Raw genomic sequence first — 15,965 nt, 5'->3', positions numbered from 1 at the left:
TTTTAAAATATTAAGACATTTTTCACTCTTGCTTTATTAGATTACTTTTTACTTATTGTTTTACAATTGTAGATTTTTATGTTTTATATAAAATGAAACTTGGGTGAGGCTGTATGTTGTATCCCAACCTTGCTGGCATGGGAGGTCAGCTATCTCCTTATAGGGAGAGAAACCGATTCAGGGACGGCCCACCCTCACACATCTCCTACCAGCCTCAGGTTTCGAGTGGTGTTGCTAGATTAAAACAAAATCCTGCTTCACTCAGCACCCGAAAGAGAATAAAGCTAATATTTCAGGAGGGAGCATTCTTTAGGAACCTTTTTAATAGGTCAAAGTTGTGTGGAGACTTAAGAAAAGCTCCCACAAACAGCAATGTGATAATGACCAGATAATCTCTCGTGATGTTGATAACTCGCCTGCTCTTCTGTGAAATAGTGCCAAAGATCTTTTACGTCCACGTATTAGGCATCAATACTTTCAGTAAGTCACTTCAACCCCTTTCTATTGGTTCAGTCTTAACCTGGTTGCATGATAAATTTAATTTTCATTAGGGATCACCAGGCTAATTTACATTTCCAAACAACTGATTGGTATCAACTGTGGAGCAGGAGGAATGTTTATCAAATGAGCCAGAGTGCCATTTTAAATGAGATGGTATCCAATTCATTGAGCTTCTGGTGGGTATGGAGATGAGCAGAGTGTCAATTTGAATGAGATTATGGTGGGTATGGAGGTGGGAAGGGTGCCATTTGTATTAATCCAGCTGTTTTTTTCAAAAGGTAACTTAACATAGGAACAGAAGTGGGCCATTCAGCCCAATTCATACAGTAAGTTTGATTTCTAGTGATAATATCAATGGAAATAACCACATTTCATGGAATAGGCTTTGTGTTGGTTCTACTAATATATTGTACAATGTCAGCATGTAATTGATAAAACAATTATGCAGTAAATTGACTAAATGGTTGGCACTTGTGAAAGTGGTTTCAGCATGTGTAACCTGTGGTTTGCATTCAAACAAATGTGTGCCACTAATAAATTATAATTATCTTTCACATATACAAGGCTTGTGTTTGACAACCGCACGTTCTCTAATAGAATATATTTATTATTTAAGTTCCTTAAAGTAGGTCTGGATTTTAAAGCTACTTTCCAGACTATTGTAAGTTAAACAGTAGCACTGAAAGTCTAATGTCCTTCAAAGTACACGGGAATAACTTACCATATTTTGGGAAAACCAGGGCTTTTCCCTTGGCCGCCTTTGTTGTTTTACTGAGCTCTTAGAAATGGCATCTATACCAAAAGAATGATGAGCACAAATAAGTTATATAAATGTTCAAGTGTTATTGATAGAGAAATTAATCAGCATTGTTCTAATGCCAATGACTAATTAAGAATGAGTATTGTGAAATGAAGTGAAAGGTAGCATAGTGGTTAAATTACTGGATTAGTAATCCAGAGGCCTGGACTAATAATCTGGAGACGTTAGCTCAAATACCACCACGACAGCTGGAGAATTTAAATTCATTTAATTAAAATAAATCTGGAATAAATCTGTCAGTAATGGTGACCATGAAACTACCGGATTGTCGTAAAAACTCATCTAGTTCATTAATGTCCTTTAGGGAAGAAAATCTGCTGTTCTTATCCGGTCTGGCCAGTATGTGACTCCAGACCCACAGCAATGTGGTTGACTCTCAACTGCTCTCTGAAATGGCCGAGCAAGCCACTCAGTTGCAACAAACCGCTACAGAAAACAATAAGAAGAATAAAATCGGACGGACCACCCGGCATCGATCTCGACATCGGCTACGGAACGACAACGGCTCACCCAACCCAGTCGACCCTGCAAAATCCTCCTCACTAACATCTGGGGACTTGTGCCAAAATTGGGAAAGCTGTCCCACAGATCAGTCAAGCAACAGCCTGACATTGGCATACTTACAGAATCATATGTTTCAGCCAATGTCCCAGACTCCTTCATTACCATCCCTGGGTATGTCCTGTCCCACAGGCAGGACAGACCCAAACAAGGTGGCGGCACAATGGTATCCAGTCAGGAGGGAGTGGCCCTGAGAGTCCTCAACATTGACTCCGGATTCCATGAAGTCTCATGGCTTCAGGTCAAACATGGGCAAGGAAACCTCATGCTGATTGCCACCTACTGCCCTCCCTCAGCTGATGAATCAGTATTCCTCCATGTTGAACACCATTTGGAAGAAGCACTGAAGGTAGCAAGGGCACAGAATGTACTCTGGTTGGTGGACTTAAATGTCCATCACCAAGAGTAGCACCACTACTGAGCAAGCTGGCAGAATCTTGAAAAACATAGCTGCCAGACTGGTGATGAGAGAACCAACACGAGGGGAAAAACCTACTTGACCTCGTCTTCACCAGTCTACCTGTCGCAGATGCATCTGTCCATGACAGCATTGGTAGCAGTGATCACCACACAGTCATTGTGGAGATGAAGTCCTGTCTTCACACTGAAGAAACCCTCCATCGTGTTGTGTGGTACTACCACTGTGCTAAATGGGATAGATTCTGAACAGATCTAGCAGCTCAAAACTGGACATCCATGAGGTGTGGGGCAGCAGCAGAATTGTATTGTCTATCTGTAACCTCATGGTCCAGCATATCCCTCATACTACCATTACCATCAAGCCAGGGGACCAAACCTAGTTCAATGAGGAAGTGCATGCCAGGAGCAGCACCAGGCATACCTAAAAATGAGGTACCAAACTGGGGAAGCTGCAACATAGGACTACGTGCATGTTAAGCAGCATGCTATAAACAGAGCTAAGCAATCCCACAATTAACAGATTAGATCAAAGCGCTGCTGTCCTGTCAAATCCAGTCATGAATGGTGGTGGACCATTAAACAACTAACGGGAGGAGGAGGCTCCATGAATAGCCCCAGCCTCAATATGGCAGAGCCCAGCACACAAATGCAAAAGACAAGGCTGAAGCGTTTACAACCATCTTCAGCCAGAAATGTCGAGTGGATGATCCATATCGGCCTCCTCCAGAGATCCCCACCATCACACAAGCCAGTCTTCAGCCAATTCGATTCACGCCACATGATATCAAGAAGCGGCTGTGCGCAATGGAAACAGCGAAGCCTATGAGCCCCGACTACATCTCGGCTGTCGTGCTGAAGACTTATGCTCCAGAACGAGCTGTGCCTCTAGCCAAGATGTTCCAATGCAGCTACAACACTGGCAATGTGGAAAACTGCCCAGGTATGTCCTGTCCACAAAAAGCAGGACAAATCAAATCCGGCTAATTACCGCCCCATCAGTCTACTCTCAATCATCAGCGAAGTGATGGAAGCTGTCGTCGACAGTGCTATCAAGCGGCATTTACTCACCAATAACCTGCTCACTGATGCTCAGTTTGGGTTCCACTCGGCTCCAGACCTCATTACAGCCTTGGTCCAAACATGGACAAAATAACTGAATTTCAGAGGTGAGGTGAGAGTGACTGCCCTTGACATCAAGGCAGCGTTTGACCGAGTCTAACTACGTCCCATTTATATTTATCGGCGTTACCATCATAAACAACCTGGGGGTCACCATTGACCAGAAACTTAATTGGACCAGCCACATAAATACTGTGGCAATAAGAGCGGGTCAGAAGCTGGGTATTCTGCGGCGAGTGTCTCACCTTCTGACTCGCCAAAACCTTTCCACCATCTACAAGGCACAAGTCAGGAGTGTGATGGAATACTTGCCTGGATGAGTGCAGCTCTAATAACACTTAAGTAGCTCGACACCATCCAGGACAAAGCAGCCCACTTGATTGGTCCCCCATCCACCACCATGGCTGCAGTGTGTACCATCAACAAGATGCACTGCAGCAATTCGCCAAGGCTTCTTCGGCAGCACCTGCCAAACTCGCGACCTCTACCACCTAGAAGGACAAAGGGCAGCAGGCACGTGGGAGTACCATCACCTGCAAGTTTCCGTCCAAGTCACACACCATCCTGACTTAGAAATATATCGCCATTTCTTCATCGTCGCTGGGACAAAATCCTGGAACTCTCTCCCTAACAGCACTATAGGAGTACCTTCACCACAAGGATTGCAGCGGTTCAAGAAGGTAGCTCACCACAGTACCTTCTCGAGGGCAATTAAGGATGGGCAATAAATGCTGGCATTGCCAGCGATGCCCATATCCCGGAACAATTATTTTTAAATCCCAGTAAAAATCTTGAAATTCAATACAATAAAAATGGAATTTGACTTAATCGGTCACTGTGGCCCGGAAGGTGAATGGATCCTTTAGATCAGCATGCGAATACAGCACAGGTGTTCTGTAACTTAGATTTTGAAAGCATCTGAAATTCACATATCTTGTGGAATTATCCAGTTACCTATACATTAGTCCAAGGCAATTGTCATTTCATCAGAATTGCATTCGAGTCAGTGCATTGCAAAGAATGCTGAATTAATGCCTGGTATTCAGAATCTAAAAGCAGTATTGAAAACATTCCTTACAGTAAAGCTGGAAATCAGGAGGTGTTCTCTCTGCCATAATGAGGTGGTAAAATAAATAGCTGAGCTCAATAAAATGTTAGTGCAGCATGGATAACTTATGGATGCTAACTTTCTTATGTTTCTCCTAGCCCGCACCTTCATCTCTGTTCCACCCGAGGACCGCAGCGTAATCAAAGGAACAACAGCCGTACTAATATGTGGAGCAACTCATGACCCCAGAGTCACAATCCAGTGAGTTAGTCTGGTACAAAATCTACAATTAAAATAATCATTCCAAATAGTTAGGTTTGTATCGCCGGTGAAAAGCTGCACACAACAAGATCAAACATACTCCTGTTGTTTGTTTGATGGCTATTCATTGTTAGTATATCCCTTGCGTGCTTTACATACACAGAATTTTGTCGCTAACAGAAAAGGACACATCTAGTCTAGCTACTTTATGGCTCGGGTACTTTTTTCAGCATGAATTACAAGCTTCTAATATCCCCTTCGGTACCAGTTTTTTGATTATGCCTCTGTGAAGCGCCTTGGAATATTTTTCTACATTATAAGTACTATATAAATGCAAATTGTTATTGCTCAATTCTGAATTCTGCAATTGGTCTATTGCCAATGAATACCAGTAGGTTTGTCTGGAACTAGTAACAGACCAAATGCTGAACCCAGATGTCTTCGACTTACTGCAAAGTGCCGCAGTACAGCGGGACCTGGGGGTACTTGTGCATGAAACACGAAAGGATAGCATGCAGGTACAGCAAGTGATCAGGAAGGCCAAGGGTATCTTGGCCTTTATTGCAAAGGGGATGGCGTATAAAAGCAGGGACATCTTACTACAACTATATAAGGTATTGGTGAGGCCATACCTGGAATACTGGTTTCCATATTTACGAAAAGATATACTTGCTTTGGAGGCAGTTCAGAGAAGGTTCACTAGATTGATTCCGGGGTTGACTTATGAGGAAAAGTTGAGGAGGTTGGGCCTCTACTCACTGGAATTCAGAGGAATGAGAGGTGATCTTATCGAAACGTAAAAGATTATGAGGAGGCTTGACAAGGTGGATGCAGAGAGGATGTTTCCACTGATAGGGGAGACTAGAACTAGACGGCATGATTTTAGAATAAGGGGCCGCCCATTTAAAACTGAGATGAGGAGAAATTTCTTCTCTGAGGGTTGTAAATCTGTGGAATTTGCTGCCTCAGAGAGCTGTGGAAGCTGGGACATTGAATAAATTTAAGACTGAAATAGACAGTTTCTTAAATGATAAGGGAATAAGGGGTTATGGGGAGCGGGCGGGGAAGTGGAGCTGAGTCCATGATCAGATCAGCCATGATCTTATTGAATGGCGGAGCAGGCTCGAGGAGTTGTATGGCCTACTCCTGTTCCTATTTCTTACATTCTTATGCTCATGCAGTTTTATTACTACTTTCAATAACATCTGAAGCAGTGGCAAACTTCCCTTCAATTTCAATCTATTCAACACTGATGCAAAATAGAGGGAAGCATCCCTGGCCACTAAACCTTCTCATTGACACTTCTCACACAAGCAGTAGATTCAGGATTCCTGATCACTTGCGTGCCCTGTCGTCCTTGTGTATTGTCAAAGCTTGTTTATGTTACAAACCGCGGTATTGGCCCTCTTAATATATATGTACTATTTTTGGCATATTTTATTTTGCAATAATCTACATCTATTGAAACATGGTTTTGTATCCATAAAGTTGAATCCATTCTTAGACTATAATTGTGGATGAGATAAAGGCCCCGATCTTTACTGGGGCAGGATTTCCAAAGGGGGGGGTGGGAATGTGGGTGCGGGGGAGAAGTTCAGGTCAGGATAACGGCGTGCAGGTTTTTTTTAAACAGGTTCCCCGCCCGGAAGCCAACCTAAATGACAGCCTTGGCTCCGCTTCAGGCGGGGAACGCTGCAGAAGAGGTCACAACCCAAGAGCAGGTAGGTTTCGTGCTGCTTGGGGTAGCGATGGCGAGGGTGGATACAGCATGGTATGGAGCAGGGGGAGCGCCTCCTGGCCTACAAGCATTAAAGCTGGAAAAGAGAAAAAAAATCTGAGGCGCGTGGCCTCATTAAAATTGTACTGGTTCAGTCAGAGTGTAGCGTACGGTGAACGATAACTCTGGTACTCCAGCTAGCTTCAACACCACACCAAGAAATATGGCTAAAGATCAGAGCTTCAGAATCCAAATCCTTTAATAAATGTAGTGTGAATTGCAAACAGAAACAAAGACAGACTCTAGAATTTTTATGGTACAACCAAGGGACAATCGAATAAAGCAGCAATAAAGAGAACTTACTTATCTCTTACTGTACATCAAAGATAAAATACAATAATTCAAGAACTATTGGATAAGGAGAGATTACTTACCTAACTGTGGTTCTGGAGGGGCCACGTAAATCGAGGTCTAATTTATAACTAACAATGTTAAAGATTTTCATAACAAAATGGAGAGCTGGTTCTATGTGGCTTGCTGGCTTCAGTGAATGTCTGCCTCTGTCTCTAATCGGAAAACGCCAACCAATGGCGGGGAATGGTAAGGCACGGAAATGGTGTCTCCAAGCTGTCAAGAAGCATCTCAGTCCATCACAAAAATATTTAAATGAGCAACCCGCCTCCTGGGATCGGGATGGCCACTTGTCTGCCCGCCACCCATCCTGCCTCCATTAGAATGTTAAAAAGTGGGGGCGTTTGAGGTGGGTTGGGTTCAGGTTTGAGATTTATTACATTGTTACTTCCCACCTGCATTTGCGGGTTAAAATTCCCCCCCCCCCGCCCCCCAAAGTGTCACTCGGTTGCATGATTGGTGTTGCTATTGCTGAGCCTTAAAAGTGTCTGTTATTTCTCTAGGTTTGTCTGGAAGAAGGATGGAAATATTATTAATGCAAATACTGTACCCAGAATTACCACTGGGCAAAATGGCTCGCTTCACATTAGTCAAACTTGGTCAGGTGATATTGGCGACTACACCTGTGAGGTTCTGTCCTTGGGAGGGAATGACTTCAGAATTGCCCGCCTGGAAGTCATGTGAGTATGCAACAAGATTTAATTTTTCCCATCAAGCTGGACAACAAATTTCCCAATGGTTTTACATTGAATTTCTGCCATAATCCTGAGTACAGTTTACAGGTAGTCATAGTGAATAACAATCAAATTTGGCAGCAAAAATTATTTTGGCACAAAGTATATTCAAAACATATACTTGCTATGCAACTGTTAATGTACAGGTGCTTAAAACATTCAAATTAAATCTTTAACAGAGGTGTTAACTCATTTAAAATAAATGGTTAAGCTCTCCTGTGAAAGTAGCAGGCAGAGGAATATCAAACATGTTCTAGGCTTGGGGTATTTATTATGTATGAGTGCAGTGTGAGTAAATCTACAGCATTTTTAGAGCATTAGAATTATGACAGGCAGTCCTGTCTGGCACATTACCTATATTGTGTTTCACTGGTTTGAGGTTTCAATTGATATTTATAAGTAATTGTCAGGATTTCCATATATCTGTCTATAGTTCTAGTTTACTTCCAGTGTGTAATACCACTGACAAGATCAAACATGGTCTTCATGTGAAGAGTTACAGGTTGGGGAATAATTAGACCAGGGCACGCAGACATAATTCAGTCCCCATTTTAAATTCATATATTCTGTCTTTATTTTTATATTTCCACAATAAATTCTGATGTCCACATTTATAATGGAAAACCCCTACCTAAACTTGTCATAATTATACTCTCTCGGCTGCTCAGCCTGTACTGCAGAGAAATGCCTTGGGAGCAATTTTTGAGCTGCCGGTTACCTGTTTCTCATCTGAAAAAACAAGCAGTCAGCAATTGAAAATCGGCAGTGGGGGGCGGTGATCTCACCTCTACTTCCCCATTCATGCCCATGCTCCACCTGATGCAGTTTTCAGGTAGACAGATAAATGGGTGAGTGTGCTTCACCAATTTGTCCCATGTATTGAACGGCCTAACCAACAGTCCTTAAAGAGACCACTGGTGACTACTCAAAAAAAAAAACAGCCCTGGAAACTTGAAATTTTATTTTTGGTGGATCCTGGAGCAGCTGGAATTCTTAAGCTCATCCTCGGCTCTCAAAACAAGGCACCCGCCTGCTGCCAGGTCATTCACAGCATCCCTTGGTGGGCTCAGGCCTGAGGCCAGCATCCACAGGCGGGTGGGTCGTTCTGCCGATTACACATCTGCTCCAGAAATTAAAAATCGCTACTATATTTTCTACTTCTCTGCTTCCCAAACTGCCCAAGCTTTGCTATTTAACTATAAATAATAATACAAGATCAAAGTGTTCTATAAAAATGCGAACAGAACGTATGACTGAATTACCTCTGTGCACCCTAGTTCAATCAACCCCTGACCTCTAACCCCAGTTCACCTGAAGACCAGGCTTCGTGTTGACCTGTGCAATGCCGTGGTAGATTGACAGGTCTGTGGTTAATAACTTTCCCCGTTTTTGTTTAGTGAACTTCCTCACCCACCCAGGAACCTGCAGGCAAGTTTCAACTCTTCAAGCAGCCGGGCAGTGGATTTATCATGGACACGGCCCTTTGATGGAAACAGCCCCATCCTGCACTACAGCGTAGAGTTGTCTGAAAACAGTGAGTGCTACTTGCAGTGCTGTGTTTAGCTATGTTTTCAACTGTACTGACAATGTTTTATAAAATGTCACTGGCAAACTGGTCTTTTGATGAGCACCTTGCATGAAAAAGGATGTCAATTAGCAATGACTGCGGAATTTCTTACTGACAGAAGCCATAGTTCGTGTTAACTAAATAATTCTGATGAATTTGAATTCCATTGTAGTAGGGTTTGTGCATCTGAGAGGGGACATTAAAAATTGAATTTACCCTACTAGGCAATGACTGCTTTGATACTAGTTCACCACGGTATTTTATATTGAAAGCATTTTCCCATACATTCCTTTTCTCTTCTCCTTTAAAATTTATTGACAAAGAGCAAATCATTCTCTCCGGCTTTTTGAACCGAGTTTCTTTTGATTTCAAATTACTGCATAGTTTAACTTGATGGTGTTTCATCTTTGCTCCTTGCAGTGAACTTCAGTTATATGACACTAATCGTATACAGTTTGAAATTAATTAGAAAATATACATTTGGTTTTAATTTTTAAAGAGTTTGTTCCCATCCAATAAAATCACCCAATTAAAATCACTATGAAAATCAAAATCTATTCATGTCGTATCTTTTTTTTTCTAGTGTTGAACAGACAATATGGCTATTATAGGTTTCATACATTGCAAAACTGTTGCACCTTGCAGCGCTATCTCAGATGTAGCATGCTTTATTTCACAGCTCCCAGTCGCCTTTTCAAAGCAGAAATTCCTGATGTTAAAATGTAACAAACTATCTCGCTGCAGTATTAACATTTTAAAATAATACAAAATGATTTAAGTACTAACCAATATCTTGGCTGTCTCACTGTTTAGTAAAGTGTTGCTCATTGTCAAATTGGAAGCTTTGCCATCAGGCCCACTTTTAAAATAAAATCATTAAAAAGAATTAGTGTTTACTGTTAGCAGCATGACTTTTATCTGTTTATCTCTATTCGATAATGTGTTTAGCTGATGACAACATGGGTGGAGAAGGGGTGCTGGCTTGAAGGATTTGCTGAGACTGACTGCTTGCAAGAGATGAACTAGTACCTGTACAGATGATCATTAACCTAAGGTGCTTCAGCAAGCTTGCAATGTCAGCTGTGTTCATTAATTCATATTTTGTCAGGCTTCGTAACGCAAAAAAAAAATTTATCATACTTATTTTGAACTCCCTCTTTAAGCCTGTTAGAGTTGTGAAATAGATAATGCAACCTTTGCTGCAGCCTCCGGTTGACAGTGTTTGTGCCGTAGTGACAGCAGCATAACACATAGTTTGTATCAGAGCCATAGTTCAGCCATGAACTCATTGAATGGCGGTGCAGGCTAGAAGGACCGAATGGCCTACTCCTGCACCTATTTTCTATGTTTCTATGTATAGTTTGATTCAGAGCAAACTGCAGATGTAGATTATGCTGATTTCTTTTTTAAATAGAAAAAAACCAAAGTGACATTTTTCTGTCAATCTTTCCAACTTTCCTGTACTGCCCTTTTCACGTTCTAGTTGATTTTCCGCCCTCCACTCCTGAAGCTATTAATTATTTGACAGATTATTTCACGGGTAGCCAATGCCCTTTGATCCTGTGGCCATTATTCATCTCTGAGCCTAGACAGTGACTGCTGGCAGACTATTCAACTTAGGAACATTAGAAAGAAATAGGAGCAGAAGTAGGCCATACGGCCCCTCGAGCCTGCTCCACCATTCAATAAGATCATAGCTGATCTTCGACCTCAACTCCACCTTCCTGCCTGATCTCCATATCTATTGATTCCCTTAGAGTCCAAAAATCTATTGAACTCAACAACTGAGCATTCACAGCCCTCTAGGTAGAGAATTCCAAAGATTCACAGCCCTCTGAGTGAAGAAATTTATCTTCATCTCGGTCCTAAATGGCCAACCCCTTATTCTGAGACTATGCCCCCTAGTTCTGGACTCTCTAGCGAGGGAAAACAACCTCTCAGCTTCTACCCTGTAAAGCCCTCTAAGAATCTTGCATCTTTCAATGCAATCACCTCTCATTCTTCTAAACTCCAGAGAAACTTAATGAGTTCATTTATACTACCCCTAATTGCTATACAGAAACTCTTGCTTGAAATGTGCATGGATGTCGGTTGCAAACAGCATCAGGTTCAACTGTGAAATCCCCTGAAGTACTAACCGTGGCTAATATTACGGTCCCTAACCAGGGGAGCTGAGACCAATTGTTGTACTGCTACTGCCATCCTGCTGAGATCAAACTTGGCACTTTCATGGTCTGTATGGCTCAGCTATTCACTTGATAAGCTTGCTGAATCATCAGGGGAGCTCTGGAAATATTTTTTATTATTACAATGGGGAGCAGTTCCATTATCATGGTAATAACCAAACCACTTTGATTTTCATTAAGCACATTTAACCAGAACAAACTCCTTCAGCTTTTAAAGCATATTGTCATGAAGGCCCGAGGATAACTTAACAGAAACGCAATGCAAGTCAGTATATATTACATATTTATAAGGATAACTGATGTGCAGAAGTTATAGTAGAGTAGCATTGATGCATCAGGGCGCTCAATAAAATACACGGTATAATATTCTAGTGCAGAGATTGTAAATAAATGTGAAGTATGTGCTTAAAATCACTACAGGTATCGCCATTTTAGGAGAGTATAGTAATATTTTATACTAAATTTTTTTGTGTAGCAGCGCCGTTATACTTACAAAGTCAACTTTACTGATGCATCTCTGATGGTTCTAATTTGGTTATACTTCCATTCACCCTTTGTTTATTGGAATCTTGAAACATATCCACTGTGTGCATGTGTCATGGTGCCCATGCATCATATGCACAACCATGCATTGTGCCTGTATACCAAGATTCAAAGGAAGCTGGGGCATCCAGTTTATGTGGCCAGTAATATTTATCCACAGGCACATTGAGCTGACCTGAGAGATGTTAGAATGACAATAGTAAATCACAGCATCAGTGTCCAGTGAAGTCTAGGCAGTAATATTCGTCTCACATATTAGACTGCAGCCAACTGAGTAGTAATTTATCATAAGATCGCCAGTTAACAGAGGTTTTCATTCCACTGACTATCTTTACTTTAAAGAGCTGTAAGAGCAGGAAATCCTTTGGCACAGGGAGTAGTTGAGGCAGGAACCATTGCACCTTTTATGGGAAATGTGAAAGTTGCAGGGCCATGTAGAGAGAGCAGAGCAGTGGGATTAGTTTTGGATTGCTCTAGCAAAGCAACAGCATAGACAAATTGAGGGTGAAATTCCCCAGCACCCCATTTGGTGGCGGTAACCGAGTCGGGGCAGGACTTCCTGCACCCGGTGCGTAAGTCCCGCTCTGGCCGCAAAATTGTGGTTACCGCCCCTCACACGAAGGTGGAGCTTAGCGTAGCGATGATGCGTTTCAACACCCCTCCTCTTCTGTTGAAGGGGAGGGCCGCTGCACACTCCGCCTCTGATGGCGTCTACTGGGCAGCGTGGCATCCAAACGGAGTGCCGGGCTACATGATCACAGCCTGGACCACGTGAAAGAAGGGGCCGACGGGTGAGTCGGCCAGACCTGCAAAATGGCAGCACAGGGCGCTACCCACCACCCCTTTCATTTCCACCCCGTGAGCGAATGTCAACCTGGTTCACGACCCGCGAGGCTGGTGCTGACACTGCTGTATACCAAGCGACGTTGCTCCAGTGGTGGAGGGAGTGAATGTTTGCAGTGGTGGATGGGATACCGAATGGTCGAAGCGAAACCCAATCAGTCAGCAGGTTATTAATGAGTGCCACTTGATAGCACTGTCGATGACGCCTTCCATTGCTTTGTTGATAATTGAATGTAGACTGACAGGACTGTAATTGCCAGATTGGCTTTTAATGACAGGACATACCTGGGCAATTTTCCACTTCGTCAGGTAGTTGCTAGTGTTCTAGCTGTACTGGAACAGCTTGGCTGGATGCATGGCTAGCTCTGGAGGACAAATCTCCAGCTCTACAGCCAGGATGTTGTCAGGGCCCGTAGCCTTTGCTGTATCTAGTGCACTCAACCATTTCTTGATATCACATAGAGTGAATCAAATTGGTTGTTGACTGGCATCTGTGATGTTGGGCACCTCAGGAAGAGGCCGAGATGAATTTTCTGGCTGAAGGTGGTTGCAAACTCACTTCAGCCTTGTATTCTTCACTCGTGCTGGTCTCCGCCATCGTTGAGAATGGGAATGTTCATTGAGACACCTCCTCCCCTTAATTGTTTAATTGTGCACTATTCACAACTGAATGTGGCAGAACTTTGATCTGATCCTTAGGTTGTGGAATTGATTAGCTCTGTCTATAGAATGCTGCTATATAGGCCCCAAGTTTCGTGCCGTGGCGAAAACGGCGCACCTCCGAGCTGGGTGCCTGTTTTTCGCGCCGAAAACGGCGCCTAAAAAAAAGTCCGATAACTCGATGTCTGCTTGGCGCGGCGCGCTCTTCGCAGCAGGGGGCGGAGCCTAACACTCGCGCCAATTTTCTAAGTAGCATGGGGCGGGTATAATTTAAATTAGCCTTCGTGGTGCCGGCAACCCTGCGCGTGCGCGTTGGAGCGTGCGCGCAGTCTCACACAAACATTGGCACTCGGCCATTTTTTAAAATACTGCAGAAAAAGTGAAGATTTGTTTCTTGGACCCCTGCAAAGGCTTGTAATTTAATTTTTTTTGATATTTCTGTGTGTGAGGGAGTGCTTTTAGCAGCACTGCTGAATAAATCACCTGCTGAAATCAGTGAGTTCAGCTTTTCACTGCTAAACTTGCAGAACCGGTGCTGCATTGGTGCATGCAAATTAAGGACTGTGTGTTTGGAGAAATAAGAGTGCCAATTCAACTTTGCAATGGATCAACGTCCACCAAGAACAAAGATGGCAAACCATTGCATAATACTTGGTGTTGACAATGCAGCACCCATTCTGCAAATTTAAGTATAAATCTGTCTATGTGGCTGCCTCTCCCTGTCCAAATGGCCTCAGTCCCCCTCACAGCTCGAAGGCTGCTGCTGTATCTTCGGCTGCCGTCGAGCCACTGACGCCGCCCCTAAAGCGTGGCCGAATGGCCTCAAGCACCATAAAGAGCTGCGTGTGTCAGGTGTTGATTCTTCGGCTGCCGGCCAGCCACTGACGCCGCTGCTATCTCATGGCCGAATGGCCTCACGTCGGTCCGCTGCTGATTCTTCGGCTGCCGGCCAGCCACTGACGTCGCTGATATCTCATGGCCGAATGGCCTCGGGTCTGTCCGGTGCTGCTTCTTCGCGACCAGCCACGAAGAGAATGAAGGCCTGCCTCAAGCACTGCAGCTCAGCTCGAAGCTTGCTGCCGCTGCCGTCGAGACACTGACGCCACACCGCTGCCTGTCTCCAACATGAAAGGCCTGCCTGAAGCACTTTCACACAGGTAGGAACGTGGTTTATTTAATCTTTTCTTTGCTTTGCTTATAAATTTTTATTCAGGTTGGATTTATTTGTATAATATTTGTATAAATATAACTAAGGATTGATTGTAGAATTTAATGACTTCCCTTCCCCCCCCCACCTCGTTCCCTACGCCTAATTTGTAACCTACGCCTGATTTTCTAAAGTGTAGACAAGGTTTTTTTGAGCGTACAAAAATCTTCACTTACTCCATTCTAAGTTAGTTTGGAGTAAGTTTTCACTCACGAAACTTTGAAATCAGGCGTAAGTGGCCGGACACGCTCCCTTTTGAAAAAAAAATCTGTTCCAAAGTGAAACTGTTCTAACTGACTAGAACTGGAGCAAACTAAATGTGGAGAATTCCGATTTCTAAGATACTCCGTTCTACACCAGTTGCTCCTAAAAATCAGGAGCAAATCATGTGGAAACTTGGGGCAATTGTAGGGCTGAATGGCCTCCTTCTGTGCTATAAATATTGATGATTCTGTAGACTCAGTGCTGAGTCATGCTGCTCTGGGAGGTTTATACTCATTTTTATTATGGCTGTAAGATGCACGACAGGAATACAACATGTAAAAAGGTACAATGAACAGGACTATAAGTGAAGCTGACCAATTTTTATGTTGGTATCATATTGACACAAAGGCCAGAGCAGTATAATGGAGGTGATATAGAAACAAATTAAATCTGGCACTAAATAAGGCCCAGGTCTGAACTCATTGGGCACCTACCCTTCACAGCGCAGGTGTTCATATTGTTCTCTGCTATATATCGTCAACTCATTTTACTGTTCTGGTCTGATTTTTCTGGAGGTATGAAACGGCTAAATAAAACTCGGATAAATCATAGGAAAATGCTTAACAACAATTTACATTTTATCATGCTTTTAACATAGAAAAATGTTCCAAGGTGCTTCACAGATGCGTAATCAAACAAAAATGGACAAAAATAACAAAGGATTAAAAATTTTTGACTTTATATGAGAGATTGGATATATGAAATAAGCTCAAGCTCTCAATTGTAAATTTTCTGTCCCCTGGAGGCAACTAACCAGCAGTTGGAAGTGCAAGTTCATGGCCTGTTAAAGAGGGACATCGCCACAGGTTAATGCTACAACATGGCATCGCATCTCTTGAGAGAGCTTTTACCCAGTAATGTCCACAGCTCCTTGTTGCAACATGGAATGCAGTTCCACAACAATTGAGGCATAGACCATTGCATTTTTTTGAAGGATAGTTATTTGAAACTGACCTATGGGGCGTGAGCTGAATTGTGGGACTCATTTTGGATTGCGCTGCTCAGCAAAGAGCTTACACTGATCCCTTCATTTTGTACTGTAAGCTTCTGTGGTTCTTGAATCCAACCGTTCCCCCCCCTGGCCAGTTCGGAAAAATCAATCT

At 43.0% G+C, this 15,965-nt stretch overlaps 1 protein-coding gene across 3 annotated transcripts in view; it reads left to right on the top strand.

The window, feature by feature from the left end:
• Positions 1 to 15,965, top strand: part of sdk1a (sidekick cell adhesion molecule 1a) — an 892,584-nt gene that overhangs the window by 657,457 nt on the left and 219,162 nt on the right. For all 3 annotated transcript variants that reach the window (XM_070901293.1, XM_070901295.1, XM_070901292.1), the window contains 3 exons: positions 4,628 to 4,730; positions 7,362 to 7,538; positions 8,990 to 9,126. In XM_070901293.1, coding sequence (XP_070757394.1) covers positions 4,628 to 4,730; positions 7,362 to 7,538; positions 8,990 to 9,126 — 417 coding nt within the window. The remainder of the gene's footprint in view (positions 1 to 4,627; positions 4,731 to 7,361; positions 7,539 to 8,989; positions 9,127 to 15,965) is intronic.

Source organism: Pristiophorus japonicus, chromosome 15 (genome assembly GCF_044704955.1).
Source record: "Pristiophorus japonicus isolate sPriJap1 chromosome 15, sPriJap1.hap1, whole genome shotgun sequence".
NCBI lineage: Eukaryota > Metazoa > Chordata > Chondrichthyes > Pristiophoridae > Pristiophorus > Pristiophorus japonicus.
Note: the sequence above shows the minus strand (reverse complement) of the source record. Positions and strands in the feature narration are given on the sequence as shown.